At 47.8% G+C, this 21,272-nt stretch overlaps 2 protein-coding genes across 3 annotated transcripts; both read right to left on the bottom strand.

Moving 5' to 3' along the window:
- Window positions 1-11: 11 nt before the first annotated feature.
- On the bottom strand, window positions 12-4,499 carry ppp1r3c2b (protein phosphatase 1 regulatory subunit 3C2, duplicate b). 2 transcript variants are annotated; one of them, XM_066714218.1, is made up of 3 exons: window positions 4,310-4,499; window positions 3,576-3,683; window positions 12-2,309 (listed from the first exon to the last, which is right to left on the bottom strand). In XM_066714218.1, exons 2-3 carry the CDS (start codon window positions 3,587-3,589, stop codon window positions 1,256-1,258), a joined length of 1,068 nt encoding a protein of 355 aa, XP_066570315.1. In that variant the 5' UTR covers window positions 3,590-3,683; window positions 4,310-4,499; the 3' UTR covers window positions 12-1,255. The 2 variants fall into 2 exon arrangements, with proteins under 2 accessions (XP_066570315.1, XP_066570316.1); XM_066714219.1 differs by having other exon boundaries at window positions 3,576-3,678.
- Window positions 4,500-13,056: 8,557 nt separating this feature from the next.
- Window positions 13,057-20,544, bottom strand: gins4 (GINS complex subunit 4 (Sld5 homolog)). The gene is made up of 8 exons (XM_066714217.1): window positions 20,207-20,544; window positions 19,397-19,483; window positions 19,023-19,136; window positions 18,696-18,793; window positions 18,301-18,389; window positions 17,832-17,922; window positions 16,278-16,411; window positions 13,057-14,244 (listed from the first exon to the last, which is right to left on the bottom strand). Exons 1-7 carry the CDS (start codon window positions 20,297-20,299, stop codon window positions 16,315-16,317), a joined length of 669 nt encoding a protein of 222 aa, XP_066570314.1. The 5' UTR covers window positions 20,300-20,544; the 3' UTR covers window positions 13,057-14,244; window positions 16,278-16,314.
- Window positions 20,545-21,272: the final 728 nt, after the last annotated feature.

Genomic DNA, 21,272 nt, shown 5'->3' with positions numbered 1-21,272 from the left:
ACAAAACCCAACAAATTTAAAAAATGTTTATTTATTCAATTTACAAAAGGCAGCAAAACACCATCAAACAACTCCAGATATGCCCTCCACTCTCACACACAACTGCACTGCACATAAACCAGGGAGGAACTCCCAGACTGACTAAAACCCCTATGAGGGGGAAGAAAGCAGCCAAACCTAAGGCTGGTGAATACACATCCCCATTCACTATGACTAAAACGCATAAATCAGCACGGTGGAATAGAATTACAATACTTCTATTGTAAGTATTGTACAATATTAAAAGCAGCAAAAGACCAGGCAGAGCAAGGAGGAAGTGGTTTAAAAACTTAAGCGGTGAGTTTCTTAATCCAAGAAGCTGCGTCCCTTTGAAGGGGGATCATGGGAGACATTCCCAATCATTCACCCTTTGGGAACAACTTAATGGTCATGTAGATACAGTCTAGTATGGATAACACACTGGGTGGCATGCTTTTGAACTACAACTTAAGCCCTGTGCAAGAGAAAGCATTATGACTGCAGTTTTAAAAGCAATGCACACAAGAACTGCAACAGGCCAGGTGGGATTAGCAGAACCCTACAGAGCTGAGAACACACAGTTCAGATGAACATTAACCAGAAACCCTGGAGCCGTGTGGACTACTGGCAGCGGTCACCGTACCTACGGGAGGTCACTGCTTGAGGCAGGCTGAGGTCGAGGTAGCCAGGTGACCGAGGCTCCACAGCAGCTAGACAAACGCGTGAGATCTCTGCATTTCACACATCGAGTAATAAAGTTTAGAAGGGAAAAAATAAATGAATAAATGCTAAATAATGGATTGACAGTTGAGGAAAAAAGTACATGACCAAGGGAGAGCAGGCACAGGGAATCTAAAAGTGGCCAGTGTTGAAACTGCACTCAAATAAGGTTGCTTTTTTATTTTAAATAATGCTTCTATTTTCCTGAGCCACGGCATGCTCAGCTTTTCAATAAATAAAATAGTCCGATAGTTGCAGGTATTGTGCCGATCTGTACTGTCAGAGCGAGAGGAAATCCTGAGATCGCGGTAACCGAGAAAAGGCAAGTTTGGCCGTGCATCCCTGCCCTTCAAGTCAGAAGTGCCCCAGACCCGCTTGGGCTCCGCTTCTTGGGTTTGTGGTCAGAAGACACTAGTCCTTTACCCAAGTTAAGAAGTCTTTAAATCCCAAGCTCATCTGGTTAACCGCAAAAGTGGATGTGAAAACCAGGCGGCGGACAAATCTGATCCATTCTGGTTCACCAGTAGGGGGAAGAGCTCTCCAGCCGCCCCCAGCTCAGGTGTGAGAAGAGCAGCTCGGTGGTGGCTGCCCGGGGGCTCAGGGGCTCCAGCTCGGGCAGGTGCTTGGACTCCAAGGACCCCCACAGGCGTCTGCGCTGCAGTGGGGGGGTCAAGGACCTCTTTTGAAGGTGTGGGGGCTTCTGCTGCTGTTTGGAGCCCCCGACCGGCAGGGGGGCTCTGCAGACAAAGATGCGGAAGTTGCGTCCACGGTTGTTGTCCCACAGGGTGGTATGGGAGCCGGCGGGGGTGTAGGAGACGCAGAACTCTACGCGCTCTCGGGGGTCCAGGATGTCGGGCAGCGGGATCTCAAAGGCAAAGGTGTCTGTGTCGGAGCCGCCATAGCGCTGCTGTAGGTAGGTGCAGGGCACGTCATGGAAGGAGCGCCAGGAGTCGAAGGTGATGCGCACGCTGACCGTCTTCTCGAAGCTCACGTTGCGCACCTTCACCGTGCCGCTCAGTGCCCGCTCGTGCACCGCACAGCTCTCCAGTTGCACCAGGTTCTGCTGCAGCTGGGCCCGGAAGTCCAGGTAGTCAGTGTTGGGCTGGGGGAAGCCCAGTTGCAGACGCTGCCGCCTGTCGTTCGTCGAGGTTTTCCCCGAATCCTCACCCACACGCAGGCCCCCCAGCCTGCCGAGCTGCAGCAGGGGCGGCTCGGAGAGCAGGGAGGCCATCGCTGCCGCCGCCGCCTCCTCCCGCTCGGAGAAGAAGCGCACCGCCGTCAGAGACAGGCCCTTTGAGTCGGCAAACACAACACGCTTCTTCTTGGTGCTCGTGCCATCCCCGCTGATGCCGCTGCTGCTCTGGGGCACCGGCCTCTCCATTGGGGTCGGGCTGGCCGGGGGTGGCTGCTGCTGGGCGGCCTTGGGGTTCAGGCAGGGGCGCAGGGGCTTCAGGGAGGTCACCCCGAGCAAGTGGCACAGCGGGGGGCTCTGGCTCAGGCATAGGCGCATGGCCAGGTCCACCTGCATCACGGGCTGGGGCACGGAGTGGCCACCGAACACATGCAGCACCCTGGGGAGAGAGGGAGGAAGAGCTGAAGCAAACTGCGCAGCATCAACACCCAAACACCGCTTCACTGAGCGCCAAGGGAAACACTGCCATGACACCCACCACGCAGGCGCAGCAGCACGTCCCTGGGGTTGGCAACTGAGCCAGAGACATTTGAAATTGCAGGACTACAGCCCTAGACACACACCCTGATCTGAAGGCAGCAACTTCCCTTGTACTACAGATTGAACCACTTCAGGCTATCCTAAAATTGGTTCACACCAAATCAACGCAAGAGTGCAGTGCATATGAAATGTTTAGCAGGAAAAAGGAGACCACAGCTACCCTAACCGGAGAAAAACACACTGCTATGTAAGGGAAAGTATCAATTTTCCCCTGCATTTAACATGTCAAAATAAGTTTGAATACCTTCATACATTCCAAAAACAAAACTTAACATCTGCAATACAATGACAGCGGACATTTCTCTTCCCCCACTCTAGCGTAGTACAGACTGGACTATTGCCAGGCTTTAAAACACACACGATGTCTCACTGAGCTGCCGAGACAGCTTTCACACCTCCACAAACCAACGCAATCAAACTGATTCACAGGCCCCTGATGGAGACGGTAGAGGGCTCATCAGCGGGGGAACAATGAGGAGGAGTGCCGATGAATAGGCAGCGAAGGGGAGGAGGGGCAGCACAGGGGAGCCGGGCAGGATCTGGCACCTGGTCACTACAGAGCTGGACAGCACTGCAAGGATCAGGGAGACCAGAGCACAGCGCCCACAGTGCACTTAAACACTTACACCAAGGGAGGCAGGAAGAGGTTAAGAAGGGGAAAAGCCTCAGGTTTTATCGATTTCCTAGCACACAGCCTTACCCAGGCAGATTTACAGCCTTCAGCTGTACCAAGGTAAATCTAAGGGTTGAGCAATAGATAACTGGATGGCAACACAGGAGGTGAAGTGGTGGGGTGCTGGGCTTTGTGGGTCTGGTACAGCTTTGTTTAAATAAGATCAATGTCTTACAGAGGGAAGTCGTGCACAGAGGATAATAGAAAGGTGTATGAAGGTGAAAGATTAAACTCTGCACAGAATAAGAGATTTCGCACGCAGGATTACTGGCTCATGAACCACTTTACAGACCTGGACAGAAGGGAAGGCGATCACGGCTGTGCTCAAATTTTCGTGTAAAAAAATGCACTTGCACACAAATATATGTCAGAGAAGCGGATAAAGACTAGGTCACCCCAGCAGATACAGAAAAGCAATGCGGCAGCGCTTACTTTGTGCAGTTCATGGCGCCGGGGAGAGGAGAGGACCGGACCGGACCGGACGCTGAGCGGGTCTTGAAGTGGAGACTCTAGTGGCGCAAAGCAGGTCCAGCTGCTGCCCTGCGAAAAACAGACAATGCATTGAAACTGACAGTGCAGAAGAGTGGCGCAGTCATGGGGGGTGAAACCGTGAAGCACAAGCCGGCTACAGCAGGACGAGCTACCGGACAAAACTTCAGTCCAGACAAGTTGTGTTAGGAAATGAAGCGGATATCACGCCTCTGGGGGTCCCATAGTATAACGTCATTGTAAAACAGGTCCGGGTTTCAGCAGCAGCTGTGCAACTGCATAAACCCAGTTTGTGAAAGTTCTCCTGCCAGTTTCGACCGGTTCACACAGGTCGCCTGCACCCCCTAAACACACAACACCGCAGACCCGCTCGCCCCTCACGGCTGGTACTGGGGGTCCCAGCACCTCCAGCCCCGCAGGACCGCAGTTTTGACAGCGGGGAGACCAGCACCGCAGTCGCTGCACGACTCACTGGGGAGCCGCACGCTAAAGGCACCGGTCAGACGCCCGCAGTTCTGCGCGGCTCCGCCAATGGGGTCGCCGGGACTGTGCAGACCTTCGCAGACCTGCGCAGAACTGCGCACATCTGCGCTGCGAAGAAAGCGACCCGAGTCTGCATCACCAGCCAGCGTTTTAGCCGTTAAAAAGTTTCAGCTCAGGCGCTGCGCATCACTCACCCTAATGCCCTCCGGGACGAGAGAGGAAGGTGCGGAGAAGAGACGCGCCACGGAACTTCAACAGCAATATCCCTCATGAGACAATTACATTATTATTTTTTTAATATAAACGTTAAACATATAAAAAGAACCGCACAAACAGAGGCTCCAGTACGAGTGCGCGTCTCTGAGCTCCAGGGCGGCGCGGCTCCGACCGGCTTTAACCCGCGAGGCTCCGCGCAGGCTCGCTCAGCTGTTGCTCCGGGTCACGTGACCGCGGGCGCAGCCAATGGGCGTGCGCGGCTCGCCGTGCTCTCGTCCAATCAGGGCGCTCGGGCCGGCTGCGCGCAGGGGTGGTCGAGGCGTGTTGAAATGCCACGTGGGCTGAGGGCTGGGGGGGCACTAGAGCCTGTGCAAACATCTGGCAACATCCCCGCGTCGATGCATCGGTCAGGCAACGTTTCGATCAACTTTACAGACACCGGATCTCCACAGTGAAGCCCTTACTGTTTTCAGGGTGTCTACCTGCACCGTGGCATGTTAGTGTGTGTTACAGTTGCTCAATTCTTTAGACATTGACATGGAACAATCTCCACACACAATTTTAAAAACTCACACCCAACGGTACATACACTGCTACCAAAAGGTTTAGAATAGGTAATAAATAATTTGGAACTGTGTAAAATCACAGCACTGACTATCCAGATACCCCTTTCAGGAAAACCCTGGCAAGAGAAATTCAAAACAGAACTGTAATAAATAGCTCTTACATCAGTGCATAAGGGAATACTACTGTATATGCTGTTTTGGTCAAAAACCTGACCTTTGAAATGTCACACTGACAAAACATGTAAGGAGTCCATGCACAGTAAAACACCCAATTTCCAAAAGCTTTATTTCCAAATGCAGCAAATGTACAGGTTACTCAGCATCAGCATCAGAGTTCTCATCATCTCAAATCAGGTCCGGGTCAGGCCATAATATCTCATCAACATCACACATTATTTTTGCTCTTGCCAGGTGGCATGGGAAAAATGCCCTTGTGTGCCTTAGAAAAGCCTGGATAGACTCCACACACACCACCACAGGCGTCCACCATCGCCTCCAGGAGGTTTTGCTGTGCGTAGGGCTTGCGGTCATACACTCTCCACCGCCATGCTGAGAAAAACTGCTCAATCAGATTCAGAAATGGGGAAAAAAAGAACGGTGAACCTTGGGTGGTCACTGAACCAGGCGCGAACCAGAGCAGCCCGATGGAAACATTATCCCAAATGACAACGTATTGGGCTTGCTCTGGTTGCCCTGGCTCCCCTTCCTATTGAAGAATGTTATTGTGTAGCTGATCTAGAAATTGATGGAGTTGTGCCGTGTTGTATGGACCCACTTTGACATGGCGGTGGAGGACGCCTCCCCTCTGGCTAGGAACTTGTATGATGGCATGGTGGCTAATGATGTTGTGCCCCCTTTTGTGCCTTTGTTAGGTTGAACCCTGCCTCATTGATGAAGATGTACTCCTGTGGATCAGCCATGACATCCAGCTCAAAGATTCTCTACAGAAGTAAAAAAAACACACATTTTACTGTACTACAAATACAGTACTGTAGTGTACTACTGTACTGGAATGAAAGGTTGTGTACTGCAATTATTGTAACATTACTATACAGTACTGTATTGATATGCTGGAGAGATGGGCCATACTCTAAATACTGTGAAATTTCTGTACAGTATAGCAATTACCTGCACATATTGGAATCGTTGCTCTTAATTCCTTTCAAAGGGCAGACGGTACAGCTGCTTTGTCCTTATGTGGTTCTTCTGAAGGATCCAGTCAATGGTGGAAATGCTGATGCTGTCAGTTCCTTGGAAGACTACCTGCTCTTCAACTATTTGGGTTTGAATTTCCCTCAAACGGATGGCATTATTGGAAATCACCATATTCACCAGGGCAGTCTCCTGCTCATGTGACAAGTCTCCGCCTACCTCCAATAGATGGCCACCTCTCAGTTCTGCAAAAATTAACTTTGACCATTACTGACCTATGTTCATCCATTACTGTGGTAAAAACTACACTGAGAACAAAGTGGAGATTCAGTCTATATGCATTACAACATTACATGCATCATAGTAGCAACAAGGCAAATGAGCCGTTTTCCCTTCTGAAAGTACAGACAATGGATGCAACCGTGTAACAGCTTAGGCTGGTTTGCACCAGCTGTCCAGCTTCTCTCATAGTCCTCCCATGTATGAGCACATGATGAACTAGGGTGGCACAGATTTCATCTGAGATTACTTATCCTCAGCCTCGTCCTCGCCCTCACCCTTTACGTTGTCTTGCAACTTCGGCATTGTTAGGATCCATTGATCCAAAGCACATATGCCCTATTTATTGATCCTGCAATACTGATTAGTGTGTTAACAATTTTGAGGGGTAGTGTTTGCACCTGGAGAAAGGTGTGCTCTTTGAGTTTAGGTTGTGATGGGCCAATATGTGCGGAGTTTAATGAACACCGACCTCACCTGGCTTCAGAATCACAAACATTTTATTTAATTTGAAACCAGACGCCTGAAATGCTTTTTAATTTACATTATATGTGATGATGATGGTAATGATGAAAATGACTTTGTTGCTGTTACTTTATTGGCAGTGATTCTCTATATTGTGAAATGCTCTTTTGCTGTTGTTTGTTTTGCTTGGCGTGTTATTACAAAAGGTTCTCCATATAACTGCCAGCCCTTCACCAGACCGCCTGCTCGTCCTTGCCTTGTTTTGATGAAGTTAAGGCTCTTTCATAACCAAGATAGGCAAGCTTCCAGCCTGTCCCCAGTCAGCCAGGGGTCAGAGTGGATAAGCAGTCATCTCACTTTCCTGCACTGGGGGGATATGGGATAACTAGAATCTCCAAAACCTTCCTGTATTCAGAGCTCTAATCCCCATTAGCAGGCTTGCTCAGGGACACCAATCCCATTTGCTTCATCCTGTGGGAGACACGTGCCAAGGTTGGCTTAGACTGCTGCTTGATCTCTAAAGTGGACAGAGTCCCAATGCCCAAAGCAACGCCCTGCCTCCCGAGGATCCCCAGGTCCCTTGCATTCCTGCAGGACTCTTGGGCAAATTTCAGTGTTCATCACAGCACCCTAGCCCTGCATCGATTGAACATGGTTTTGTGTTTGTCGGATTGTCGGTTGGAGGTATACAGATAATGACAACGGATTGTGAGGGGCTGGAGGGGAGTGTTAACCCTGCATGCACCATGCTGGGCTGTTAGAATTACTCTCTCCTAATTGAAGCATGTTTTTTTTTTTTTTTAAAGCAGGTGTCTGGAAATATATTTATTTGGTGTCATGGATTTCTGAGTGACTGGACCATCCGAGGCCTCTTAGTTCAGAGCACAGCCTGGGCCCTAAAGTCCACACTGGTCTGAATATGGCCCCTAAGGTCCAGACAATGCTGGTAGGAATCTGGGCTTTGTCGTAGTCCACTGTCACCAGGACTGACCAAGGATTGGTACATGGTTGGCTCAGTGCTGCCAGCTCTGGGTTTGGACTTGAAGTGGGTTGGGTTTCCTCGGCTGGCCACACAACTGCGACCCCCAACAGTCCTCCCCACACCATCCACACAGTTTTTATCCCATACCAGTTGCTCAAAAACGTAACTGGACCATAAACTGAACTTATAACAAGCTGAGTTCCACTTTTTAAATTGACAAAATGGTGGGAGGATTCAAGTGTGTGATAGCATTTTATATCTAACTTGTAATTCCCAACTGATCAATGGATTAAGTAATCGAGAGCTCGCTTTCCACGAAAACCCAGCCGAACAGTTCCCCCCCCCCCAAGGCCAGGCTGGAGAACCATTGCTGTAGAGGTCTGACTGCAGGAGATGCAAGATGCATGAGTAGCAACACACACGTCAGTAACAGAGCTCAATTCCATTAACCTTAATCTGGCGGTGATCGCTCTGCCTGAGCGCTCTCAGTGTTAAACAGCGCCTCTTCCCAGCCCGTCTGCCTTAAGCCTCTCGGCTCAGCCACAATCGGTGTCTTGAGCTCCAGCAGCCTCACACCAGCTATTAAGGCATTGAGGCCCTACCTACCCTCAGCCCGTCTCAGACGTACACCTCAAGGTCACGCGTCCCTGTGTGTCCACAGCTTCTCTAGACACACTGCACTGTACTGCACTCTACTGCAATTACCATGCTTTACTGCCCTATACTGTACTATACTCCTCTATATGTGCACTATACTGCACATGAATGTATTGTATTGCACTACACTGTACTCGCATGATACTGCAATTTACTATTCTGTATGGCATTGCACTTTACTGCACAAAACTGTTCTTTAGTGTACTGCACTATACGGTGTACTGTATTTCCTGGTAAGGACAGCAGGGTAATTTTTCAAGGAACGAAAAAACCCTGACTTACGATCTCTGTTGACACACTTCCTTTCGCCACAAGTGCAGAGTCACTGTGCTTTGGAGTTTCTTCCTTCGGTCTTTTGCAGAGTTGAAGTTGAAATACAGCAAAACTCAATTGCCAGTACTGCGAAACTCAATTCAGTCATGGTTGCCTCCCCTCCAGGCACAATAACTAACACAGACCATTATAAAGCAGATGAGTTTATAACATAAAGGAAGGGAACACAATTTGATTTAATTATTTACAGCACAGCCAGGGCTTCATTACAATCCATCAATTAATCAATTAATTAGTCTCAAAGCCTCTTCATCAGTCAAGCGTCATAGGCTGTTAATAAAGAAATCAGTACATTTTTAGAACAAATGATTGATCAACAAAACAGGAGCCGCAAGATCAATGAGATCAATCATAGCCGCTGTATCAGTCACTCAGCCACTGTGAAGAATTTCTCACTGTGCTCAGAGATCCCCATCCGTCTGTTTATTGACTGTGCGATTCTCAGGGGGATGAACCAACTCACTCAATTTTATATTATGAGCTGTTTTTTTTTTTTTTTTTTTTTTTTTTTAAAGGGAGAAACATTAAGATTCACATCAGAAACAAACAAGAATGGACCTCAAACAGCAAAACTATTACCGAGCCTGATTGTGTTAGTGTCACCTCCCTTTCCTGCTGGCATTATGTCGCACACACACTATATATGTGTCAAAGGAGGCTGTGGTTTTACCCATCATCAGGGCTCGCTCACGGCAATAAGAGAGGACAGGTAAGGCAGCCTACCGCTTGTAAGCTCCTTGCAGCACTTGTAATCCGAGCCCCTTTTTGGATCTGAAAGGCGGACTGAGTCAGGGCAATCCCCCCCTGGCTATTCTTGGACATATCTCGGCCCGGCCAATCTCATTGAGGTATGGGCCAATTTTCCATTACTTTCCCTTTTAGATGCATTTTATTTTAATTACCCTCCTTTCCTTTAATCCTCTAATAATCTGACTGAGCTATAGGGTAGGCTGTTGATTAAGTATCCCACAATTAAGTATGGCGAAACTGAGCTCCTTTATCTGCAACTGTGCTAGAATTTGTGAGGGATTATGCAACAAAAGATGCCCCCCCCACCTCCTTCCGTTCAACCCCCCTTTTGACGCATCCCCAGAGAGCAATGCTTTTCATGCTCCGTATTTTATTCTAATTATCAGTTACCTAATATAATATTGCACAGTTCATTGCATCAGACGCCATCATTTCCACAATTCTGTTAAATCACATGACTGTTGATTAGAACCGCAGAATATCTGATAATTGTTTACTACTGAATTTCATCTTGATATGTATCTTTTAACAAGGGCGTCTGCCAATAAATAATAATAATAACAAGAGCATCCTATTTGGGTAACAGTAAATATTGCAAGAGACCACCGCAAGGTATTTAAACTGTATGGCTAATTATTGCAGGTGCACAGGAACTTTTTCGATCTCCCTGTACATACAGCTCTGGAAAAAAGACCACATTGATTTCTGAACTTGGAGTGATCTCTCAATTTTTTCCAGAGCTGTAAATATTACCAACCCAACCAACCAATTACAGCAAAAGAAACAAACCATTAGGAAATAGGAAATGCATTATTGCTCATCTGCAGGTTTTTAAATTGGCCCTCTGAACGGCGGTGTGCAGACCGACACGTAGCCACTTGCGGTTTCCACACCACGTCCCGCCACAGCCCCCGAGTTCTGCAGCCGACCGCAGCTACCCACAGTCCCTCCCCCTGAGGATGACGTGCTCATCACTGCCTACTTATTCCTCTATCGATGCGATGATGCAACGATGAAGAGCTGGCTTTCCTGGGACTGGTAATGACAAACACACCCACCCACCCACCGTGTCACTTCCTGCGCTGATGCAACCCTGGGCATGAAAAGGTGAGCCAGGGATGAAGACCTCGCAGACCCTACAGTAGTAATGCATTTCATTCATCTTCCTGATTATCTTGTCTTCTGTTTTTGTTTTGGGGTAGCAGCCCCTCGCTAGGGATGAGTTTGGGGTGGGCAGAGCCAAATAATGACTTAATTCAAGAATTCTTATTTTTTAAATATTATGTATTTTATTTTAGTTTAATTGTTCATTGTATGTTATGTTTGAGGTAGGGGAGCATCTGAAACAGGGGAGGACATCACATGAACAACAGCTGAAGGTTGAAGAGTGTCATCAGCTTTTCTTTTCACCCTGAGCTTTTGGTGCCCCCATTCATCTCATTATTGCCTTAATCGGGACCAGTTCAGCAACATGTCCCAGGGTCTGAGGGCAAGATGGCAGCAAGCAAACATTGGATCACGGCTGATGCAAGACCTTAAAAGTGGCCTGTCATTTCTTGAAAAACATTCCTGTAGAGGGAGGGCCAGGGAGAGCAGCAACAGAAACACTCCTGTGTCAGCCCGTATCAGGCCTCTTAAGCTGAATGCAGGTGAACTAGTGCCCTTGGCAGCGGGGGACATTTTTCAGAGTGCGAAAACCAACACCTTGCGGTTATGCTGACATACTTCCTTTCCGCAAAACACTGCCTACCTTCCCGTCTGCAGGCCCTGAACCCAATCACACAGTGACGTTAATCAGAGCTTTTATAATCTGCAAAAGACAGACGAAAGGAAGGCAAGAATGAGAGGAAATGCTGCGCGTCACAAAATAACAAGAACTGATCTCAATTACAACTAAAACCCTGGGCAGCTGCAGATATCGATATATTTATAGATATGTTTCTATGAATTAATGTCTCGGGGGAGGAAAATTGAGCAAGTCAATCTGAAACGTCTCATACGGAAACAACGGGTTTGTCACATCTCCCGAAAGCGGCCACCCAGACAGCAATTTTAGGTTGGGGCATAGTTAGTGACCGACCACTTGCCAACCACAAGAAACCATAAACCAACCCAAATAACACCCTCTTGTGTCAGAGCAGCCGTGCAAATCCCCTCCTCCTCTGTCAGGCTTTACTTTCACTCCCACTGGGGTGAGGGCACGGTCACAACAGGTGCCAGTGCTATACACCGTACCACGAAGCAGCTGTGTAAATACTGCAAAACAACAAACACCCCCTCAGCCCTGGTCCTTCAGAGCCCCAGCCCCACAGGTATGGAAATTGGACTTGCCCCAATGTCTACTTAACCACTGACCAGTTTCCCCTTTCGCCTAAAAGTACTGTAAAGCTCATACTAGATACATATTCATATTCCAGTTATCTTATTGCACTTATTCTGCATGAATGAATCACAGTTATTTTATTATGTTTATTACTTCACTGATGCATCACTTGTCCCCCCCAGCCCACACGGCACGGAGCTGTCTGGAGCAGACTGTTCACGGCTGACGTCACAGCGCAGCCAGAGCCGAACTCTGCCAATTGACAACACATGGTCCGTGTCGAGGCAAAAGGAGTGTGAGTCTGGGCTCGGGCAAGCAGAGTGACTCAGATTATGCCCCAAACGTCCAAGAGATGCAGAATCAGGCTCTTCCGACTCATCGAGCCCGATGGCGTTACACGCGCAGAGCTGCCACCTCTCACCCCTCCGCACAGCCGCACAGCAAACTGCGCTGGATTGCTTTCGACATCATTCTAAGAAGCTGCACCCTCTCAGCTGTACTGTCATTTGCAAAATTAATGCATACACATCTGTATTTTACATTAATTACACTACTGCACGTTTGTAATAACTTCCACTGAATCAGAAAATTCAGAGAAAAATAATTCCGAGATGGAAATTGAATGGGGTTGTGTAAGAATGGCTCTTCATCATGGTGCACTGCTCTACATGTCACGGTCGCATGCCCGCCTGTCTCTCTGGCTGCTGTCAGCTTGGCTGCCTGGCGAATCAGGGATAATGTTTATACTGGCATCATGCTACAGGCATGCATGGGCAACGATTTCATACCCAAATTAGACCCTTCGGCTCTCTTACACGTTCGCTGCCGATAATGGGCCTGAGCACTGATCCCTCACCACAGCGAAATGAACTCTAACTCAGGAGGACGGGGAATTTCCAAATTGTATTAAAGACGGTCCCTCCTGTGGCTGCAGCGCTGCTCTGTGTTTCTCTGAACTCGCAGGGAACGTACACGGGCACGGGCACAAAATACATCACACCTCTTCCACCAAAACCATGACTGAAACAGACAGTGCTTCAGTAGTTTGCCGGAGTCTACACAACACTAACAGGACCAGGATGACCTTTAGTCATCAGTCTAGTTTTTTTTTTTTTTTTTGTTCCTTCTTCTTTTTCAGCAGGACAAAACCTCCCCACTGTACTGATGACCAGAGGCACACAAATAAAACTGAAGATGCAACAGGATCTTTCTCATGGATTAATCATTCACATTCATATTTAATTTTCTATCCAGGTGGAAAAATCCCAGGTCTGTACATCTGTACCTTTCAAAAGAACATCACCGCTGGACATGGAAGAGAGAGAAAGAGAGAGAAACACCAGAATGTAACCTCCTGTCTGACCACAATAAGACCTGCCACAGCCTGAGGGACAGTGGATAGACACCCTGCCTGCCTTGAGCAGTTACTGATAAATTAGTTATACAAAATAAGTAATATATTTGTTCTGCAATATTATTTGTGATATTTTGAAAGCTTTGTCAACACCAGAGCGTCCTGCTAATACAATTTGAGAAAGAAAGAGAGGGGAAACGGGCAGTGCAGTTTTTAATTGCTGTATAAAAGTGCTTAGGGGGAAGCAGGGGGAAATTTGGGATGCAGCCCCAAGCCAAACTGCCACAACCAGTTACCAAACTGCCATCAACAAGTGCGGACAATTGATCAGTTACAGGAGCTGGCACACACAAGCAGGGCCCCAGGGCTTCGGCCCCCAGTCCACAGCTACGAAGGCCCTGGCCAGCTGCCACCCCCCAACAAAGGCCTGAAACACTGAGGCAGAAGTAGAAGTTTTCTGGTCACTGAGATCAGAAGTGCTGTCAATCTGTCTCAGCAGATTATCTCATAGGGTCTATGTGGGGGTGTCAACCCCGTTTTCCTTGCTCTGCTCCTTGATGGTTTATCAGTTCCACAGACCGACACAATCACTGCACACCTCTCTGACACCCAGGCAGGGATTATTTTAATACAAAATCTATGATTATATATATATACATATGGCCTATATATACGATGCCCTCCTCTGCCCTGTTACCTTCCTCAGGGCTCAGTCTTCATTTAGCAACATTTGATTGAATCTGCAGGTGATTTTGATGAAGTTGCATCTTCAAAAGCAAACTAAAACCGAAGAAACCCCTAAATATTCATCTTCATGGACGCCCCTGTCCACAGCAAGCTTTCGTTGTTGTTGAACCCGAGAGAGTTGGCAGGACAGACAGTCTTGATGGCAGAGGGGAGAGGAAGTTCCCTTACAATCTGGGTCTGGAAAAGTCTGTTCGGTTTTCTTTTCTTTCTGACACAGAGCAGGGTGATGTGTTGTGTACCGGGCCGGGGCTCCACTGAGGGCGGAACAGGACAGGGCCAGGCAGCACAGAAATTGGGTTCTGCTCCTGGGGGAGAGGGAGAGGGAGAAGGTAAAATGATACATACTGGGTTGCTTTATAAGGTCAGTCAGCCTATTCCAATATAGGAATGCGGCGAATCTGGTCTGATAGACAGACAGAGATCGGCATCGGACCGGCATCACAACCCACTAAGCTCAAAAACTTTCCTATCCTGACCTGGAACGACCCTTTCCAAACTCCCCCACCCCCCCACTCCACGTTCACCTGATGTTTGCCGTGTGGAAGAGCAACAGCAGACCGAATTTCACAACCAGATGCTGTGCCAGCCAACTGATAACAACAATAAACACGCTTATCTTTACAAACAGATCACAAGATTAGATCATGCCTACTACGGGTTTTGCGTTTGTTTAAGTGATGCCCTTTAAAGCAGGACGCCTGGCTGGGGTTAGGCAGGGCCAGGGAGCCGCTGTGGTACAGAGGAATTCTGCCCTGCTGGTCAGGTCATAGAGTTAATTTATAAATGCATGTTGCTCCTCCATGGGCTTTCAGTCTCCCTGGTTCTGTTGGGTCGGGTTCTGGCTTCACATGGCTCTGTACCGAGTCTCTCGCTGACCATGCTCTCGAAGCCCCTTCCACACCTATATCCAGTATGAATCGGATATCGATGTCGCTGCCTCTGCACACTGACTGCATTACCGACAAAGATCTGGATGAGGCAAGTTATTTGTGCAATTAAATTGTGATATATCTGGAGTTATGCTGCAAGGCACTTCTTGTCAGTTACGCAAAACCGACATCCTCAGTGGATGGTACCGTGTTTGACCTCAGCTCCAGATATTGTACCCAGATATTAACCTTTGAACCCCACATCCTGAATACTGTCGAGGTTTCATTCTTCCACCCGAGAAACATCTCCAGAAATTGTTTTGTCTTTTGACCTACAAGGCTCATGGTGTGGCTCCTTTTCACCACAATGTTTGTCTACTCTCTCAGCCACCGCCCTTGCTCTGGCGATGCCGGCCTGCCCCTAAACTCTGGAATGCTATTCGGTTACCTGTAGTGCTTTTCAAACCAGTTGAAAGACTTATACTTTTTAAAGGCATCATCTGTTCCTTGTTGTTTTTACTTCACTCTGTGTCTGCACTGTTGTGTTTTATCACTAGTAAAGCGCTTGGAGACAATTTTGCTTGTAAATGGGCTATAAAATAATTGCACAGTTATGTTGCTCCTTTTAGAATTATTTCCATTCCGTGTATCATTATAGTGGTTGTTATAATGAGGGATTTCAATTTCACACTTCAAGAAAGACATCTAGAGGCAGTTCAGAGGAGAGCAACCAGACTTATTCCAGGTCTGAAGGGAATGTCCTACTGAGAGACTGAGGAACTGAACCTTTTCACCCTGGAACAGAGGAGACTACGTGGGGACTTGATTCAAGTCTTCGAAATCATGAAAGGCATCGACCACATCAAACCAGAGGAGCTTTTCCAGATCAGCAGGGACACACGCACCCGGGGACACAAATGGAAATTGGGCTTCAAGGCATTCAAGACAGAAAACAGGAGACACTTCTTCACACAGAGAGGCGTCACAATCTGAATAAACTCCCCAGCGATGTGGTAGATGCTGAAAATTTGGGAACATTTAAAAATAGACTGGATAAGATCCTTGGATCACTTAGATACTAATGGACACCAAACGAGCATGATGGGTCGAATGGCCTCCTCTCGATTGTAAACTTTCTTATGTTCTTACAGTACATTAATTAACGGCTGTAAAGGAGACTCTTATTTTCAGTGTAGACTGATTTATTTAGTTTGTTTTCCCCCACAGCTTAAAAATATTCAGTAAATCATTCTGAATATTTTATTTTGAACCTAAATAAGCAGTTGAACATGGTGACCTAAAGTAAATATGGGTAAAACTATTTATTTAGACTCCCTCAGATTGCTTGGGTAGAGTGGAGGGATTGGACAACAGGTGGGTGTGGAGGACAGCGCGTGTGTCAGAGTGCATGAGTGTGCGCATCTGTATGTTACAGTGTGCGCTGGATTGTGTGTGTATGTCTGGATTACCTCCGAGCTGGTCACCGTCCATTCTGCATCTACGCTCCTAAATGAGCTGCACTGCCCCACTGGCCACCAGGGGCGCTATAGTGCGGTAGCGCATCAAGTGCTGTGAGCCCTCCTCCATGTCAACAGCATACTCCCTGACCGGAGAGAGAGAGAGAGAGAGAGAGAGCCTTCAGTATCTTTTTTTTAATCCACACCTTTTCAGTAATGAAGATTAAATGATTTGGGTTTAATTAGTTCCGATGGCCCACGTGTGGTCCTGGTGATTGCTGATTTAAAGACTGATTTAAAACTTCAGGACTGTGGCTTCTCTCCAGGAACAGCTCTGGCCACCGTGCTCTGGCCACTGCTGCCCCCTGCTGGCACCTCGAGGTAACACATCGTAAAGGCAGCACAAGCTTCAGCCGCAGAAGGAACCATTTCATTCATGGAAAAACAAAATGAAATCAGTGTATTTGTCCGTTCTACCATCACCGGTACAGCAAGAGGACATTTTTCAAATTCTGTGCAGCAGAACACATCACAGAATAATAGTAAAGTCACCCAGTTTCAGTCATGTGACATTAACTAGTGAATTTGCTCCAGTAACCAAAAGTAGAAATGTTCGTAAATCAGCTGTGCAGGGCTCTACGCTTACTTTTTTCCTGAGGAGCACTGTGCCCCACATTGAAAAAAATTAGTTGCATATCATCATAAATGGTTCAAATTTAATGCTAAAATGAAAAACAAATGCAACATTGGGGGGCAGTGGCTCAAACCAAAAAAGGGGCAATTTGTTCCGCGGGTGGCAGCCGTGTGGTCCAGGTGGGGGATTTGGATCATATAGGGCACTTCAGGGGAACAGCAGCACTGTTGCAAACTCAAAACGAAACTCAAACGTTTTCCATTTGTTTTTTTGTTTATTATATACATTTATATTTTGAATTCAATGTGTATGGCAATAGTTTGATCATATAGTATAATGCGCCACAGCTGTACAATGCACTTCTAGAGGCTCTGAGGAGCGCCCTACACATTTAAAGAAACGTCTTAATCACTTTTAGGACAAATTAAATAATGATCTCGGTTAGTTAAAAGTTTTAAAATAATCTTTTCAGCCTTTTTATTGCTTGCTCTCCTTTATTGGCTAACCTAGCTGCTTGTTTTCTTGCTTATTTTGTTGTCTGTGTGTACTGTCCTGCTGGATCACCGGTCTTTGCTGTGTCTGTTGCTTGATTGTAGTGCGTGGCTATAATAAATAGAGCGCGTTATAAATAAAATGTATAATAAAAATAAAGCAGTTGAGGAGGTAAAGAAACAGGCCTAGCTTGCGAAACGCACACCAGTGACGGGAAAGGCTGAGTACTTTGTGCGGTTTAAACGGATCCAATGTGCAACATTCCTGACGGACCACCTTTCAGGTCCAGAGGCAGCGGCCTGCACCAGCTGGGCGTCTCCATCCTGCCATGGCGGCTCAGTGCCTCTCTCTCCAGCGCTCTGCGTCATTGTCGTGATCGCCATGTGAGGTCAGCTGCGCACATGTTGCAGCAAAATCTCCAGTGTCAATTCAGGGGTTACCTTTGGTCGTCTGTCTCGGGCTCCACCAGGATGTTCTCCTGCCGCTCCTTCACGCGCAGGAACACGAACGAGTCCAGGCTGGGCTCAGGCACTGGGGGGGCAGACAAAACACGGCGTACGTTAGTTCCACACTGTCTAATACAGTCCAGTCCAACACTGTCCAGATGACTTCCCAGAACTGGGCCAAAGCACCCTAGTGCAGAAGTAGTGGCAGTCTAAGAAACCCTAGGAAAGGCCCATCAATTCTCCCCCAGAGATGTGTTAATTTTGCCCAAAAGAAACAGCACTGTTAACCACATGAACATTGCCCACAGGTGCGAGATTTGCATGCGTTAAGCTGTTGGAACGACTTTGGGACAACTGCAAAGTATATTCAGCTTCTGGGGCCTAAAGCCTGGCTAAATATATCCATCAGGAAAATAAGTCAGTGAAACCAGAGAGAGAGAGTCTTATTTTTCATATTTCCTACCCGACTTGGCCAGGTCCACAGCCTGGAGGTTGGGAGGCATGTGTCTGAGAGCCACGCTCTTCAGGTAGGTCTCCGTGTTGGCCAGGTACCTGTGCCAGGAAACACAGGTGGGCACATCACAGCCACGCTTACACAGCAGCCACCCCTCTGACCCGCCGACCGACGCGCACGAGCCGAGAGGGGTGTCTGGGTTGGCCCGTGCAGCCCAGTCCTGCTCTCGGCTAAGCTGCCACAACACAAACTGCAGCACAGACCCCCCCACTGTCTCTCCGATCACAGAGCAGGGAAACACACAGACAGAGCCAATCAAAGAGCCACACAGGAATGAAAAGAAAATCAACAGGGAAGTGTAGACTTCTAAGTGAATCACTGGCCTCCCCTGCCGGTTTACTCACTCTTTAGCGAAGGCGAACTCTTCCGGGGACAAGTAGGATGGGTCTCCCTCGGCCCGGGCCTTCTCCTTTTTCAGGACGTGGGGGAAATACTTCTCAATCTGCACAGAGGGAGCGAGGACACCGTCACCATCAGTAGCGAGAGGAGGCCGACTCTCTCAGCCGCAGCTCTCCGTCTCGCTGATCCAGCTGTTCCCGACCTGGCTGCGTCGGCGGAGAGAGATCACCGCGACAGGGGGACACTTCGACACACCGAGACGCTGAGGCTGCCACGCACCGACACACTACCAGCTACCACACTGACAAAACGACAAGTCCCCGGCCACTGACCTTGTGCAGCCGCGAGCGCAGGAAGCTGCTGAGCACGTAACGGATGCGGTCGATCTCCATGCGGTGTACGCTGGCCTTCAGGTCGCCCTTCTGCACGCGCTGCAGGTTCTGCTCCTGCAACACACAAACCGGGGACACGGGGCTCAGACAGGAGCCAGGGAGGGGAGGCTCAGGAGAGGCCGGAGCTCAGAGGCAGAAGAGTGAGGCTGGGAGACAAGGATCAGGGCCTCCGAGGACAATCAGATTTGAACCAGCTCTCTAAACAATTGCCCATTTCCAATCACCCACCCACTCCACAAACACACACACAGTGGGGCAGTTCTCAGGGAGCTCAGGTTTAACAACACAGAAAACCCACGCCTCGCCTCCCGTACCATGTGGGACAGCTGCTCCAGGACACACTCCACGATCTCGGACCGCGTCTCCAGCAGCTCCGGGGAAAACTTCTCATTTAGCCAGGCCTGGGGGACAGAAGCGCATTTTGACAGGTTACTGTCAAAGACTATATATATAAAAAAAAAAAACACACTCATGTGAAACTACACAAAAGTGAATGGTGGCCAGATGCACTAAATAAATGTGAGTGTATTTTAGTCTTTCTAGTATTATAATCGGGGACACATGCATTTGGAGGAGAAGCGAAGCAAGGAAAGACATATACTTCTGCTTTTTCACATTATTATTTTACTTATTTACATCATATTCTTATTTAATTATTATTACTAGTACTTACAGTCATGTTTAAAACACATTTCCTTTGTATATATTGTGCAGTTGTTATTATTGGTGTTGAATGTCACTATGTTTCGTTTGCTGTGGCACCATATCTTAACCGAACACAAATTGATTAAACAAATAAGAAATGAAATAATACGACCTAGCGGCTGTACTTCAGAGACGCATCTGTCTGTTCTGACACTGGCAGAGCTGCGACATCGTCACAACCTAGGGTCAAGTAGCGCAGATTTGCACAGGTCTGCGCAGATCCACCAGCGGGATTCTGCAGAACTGCGCTTTTCTTATGTAACCGATTCGCGAGTGCAGTTCTGCGCAGATCTGCGGAATCCCACCGATCTCACCGCGGGGAGCAGCGCAGACTCGAGCAGGACTGCGCACATCTGCGCTACAGGACCGCAACACTATACTGAAGTCAATGCAGTCGAAATGCAGATCCAAACACCGACCTCTTCCAGCTTGGCGATCAGCTCGGCCGGCGTCATCACCTCTTGCCCGTCATCGCCGCTCAGGTCACTGGCTTCGGACAGGGCGTCCGCCATCCCGAGTGCGGTGATAGCAACAGCAGCTCTCCCGGACCGGGTTACATAAACTGCACTGTTATCCAAAAAGATGAAGCGCAAATCATTGCGGTGCCATGTGTAGACTTCCCTGTCACACTCTCAAAGTGAACTGTACTGATAATTGTGGTGTGGCAAAACCGCTAGCGGGGATTTAACAGAGGGGGTTCGACTGCTTCCACTTCGGGCCCAGACTCTTCTGCTTCCTGTTAAAATTTCGCGCCACTACGAAGGCAACGTCATTATCCTGCGACTGGTTGCGCTCTACGTGGTAGGAGGGTGTAGACGCCATGTTGGGTGAGTGGAAAGGTATAAAACGCAGGCAAATGGAAAACTTCAGTCGCCACGAACAAAACAAAAGATAATATGTAGGATATGGTAGTTAGTACAGTAATACTACACACATTTTTTTTCAACAATTGTAACCAGTCAATATCTTCCATATACTTCCAGAAATGCCCAAATGCGGATTACAAACGTTCAATTCCCAATGTCAACCAACCCCACTGATGACTGCTGCCCCCTAGAGGTTCCTGATGTACTTTCTTAAAAGACGCGAAATTGCCCACCGTCTATTGAATGGTTTACTGTACTTATTTTGCATATATATATATATATATATATATATATATATATATATATATATAAATACTGACCACAATTTGCTTAATCACATACATTACTCAATTTCTTAGCAGATACCCATATCCAGGGTGACTTACAATTTTTACAGTATATCACATTTTACCCATTTATACAGCTGGGCATTTACTGGAACAATCTAAGTAAAGTGCCTTGCTCAAGGATACAACAGCAGTTTGTAAAGGGGATTGAACCCACGACCCCCAGCTTTGAGTCCAAAGCCCAAACATAAGAACATAAGAACATAAGTTTACAATCGAGAGGAGCCCATTCGACCCATCGCACTCATTCCAAGGATCCTATCCAGTCTATT

Source organism: Amia ocellicauda, chromosome 9 (genome assembly GCF_036373705.1).
Source record: "Amia ocellicauda isolate fAmiCal2 chromosome 9, fAmiCal2.hap1, whole genome shotgun sequence".
NCBI classification, from domain to species: domain Eukaryota; kingdom Metazoa; phylum Chordata; class Actinopteri; order Amiiformes; family Amiidae; genus Amia; species Amia ocellicauda.
The sequence above is the reverse complement of the archived record's forward strand: the minus strand, read 5'-3'. Positions and strand labels throughout refer to the sequence as shown.

Excerpts from the sequence above, each read along its gene's own strand:
- gins4 (XM_066714217.1), bottom strand. The coding sequence starts at position 20,299 with ATGGCGGACGCCCTGTCCGAAGCCAGTGACCTGAGCGGCGATGACGGG. Across the intron at positions 19,484-20,206 it reads TGATCGCCAAGCTGGAAGAG|GCCTGGCTAAATGAGAAGTT; the intron begins GTCGGTGTTTGG and ends TCTGTCCCCCAG. Across the intron at positions 18,390-18,695 it reads GAGTTCGCCTTCGCTAAAGA|GTACCTGGCCAACACGGAGA; the intron begins GTGAGTAAACCG and ends TTCCTGGCACAG.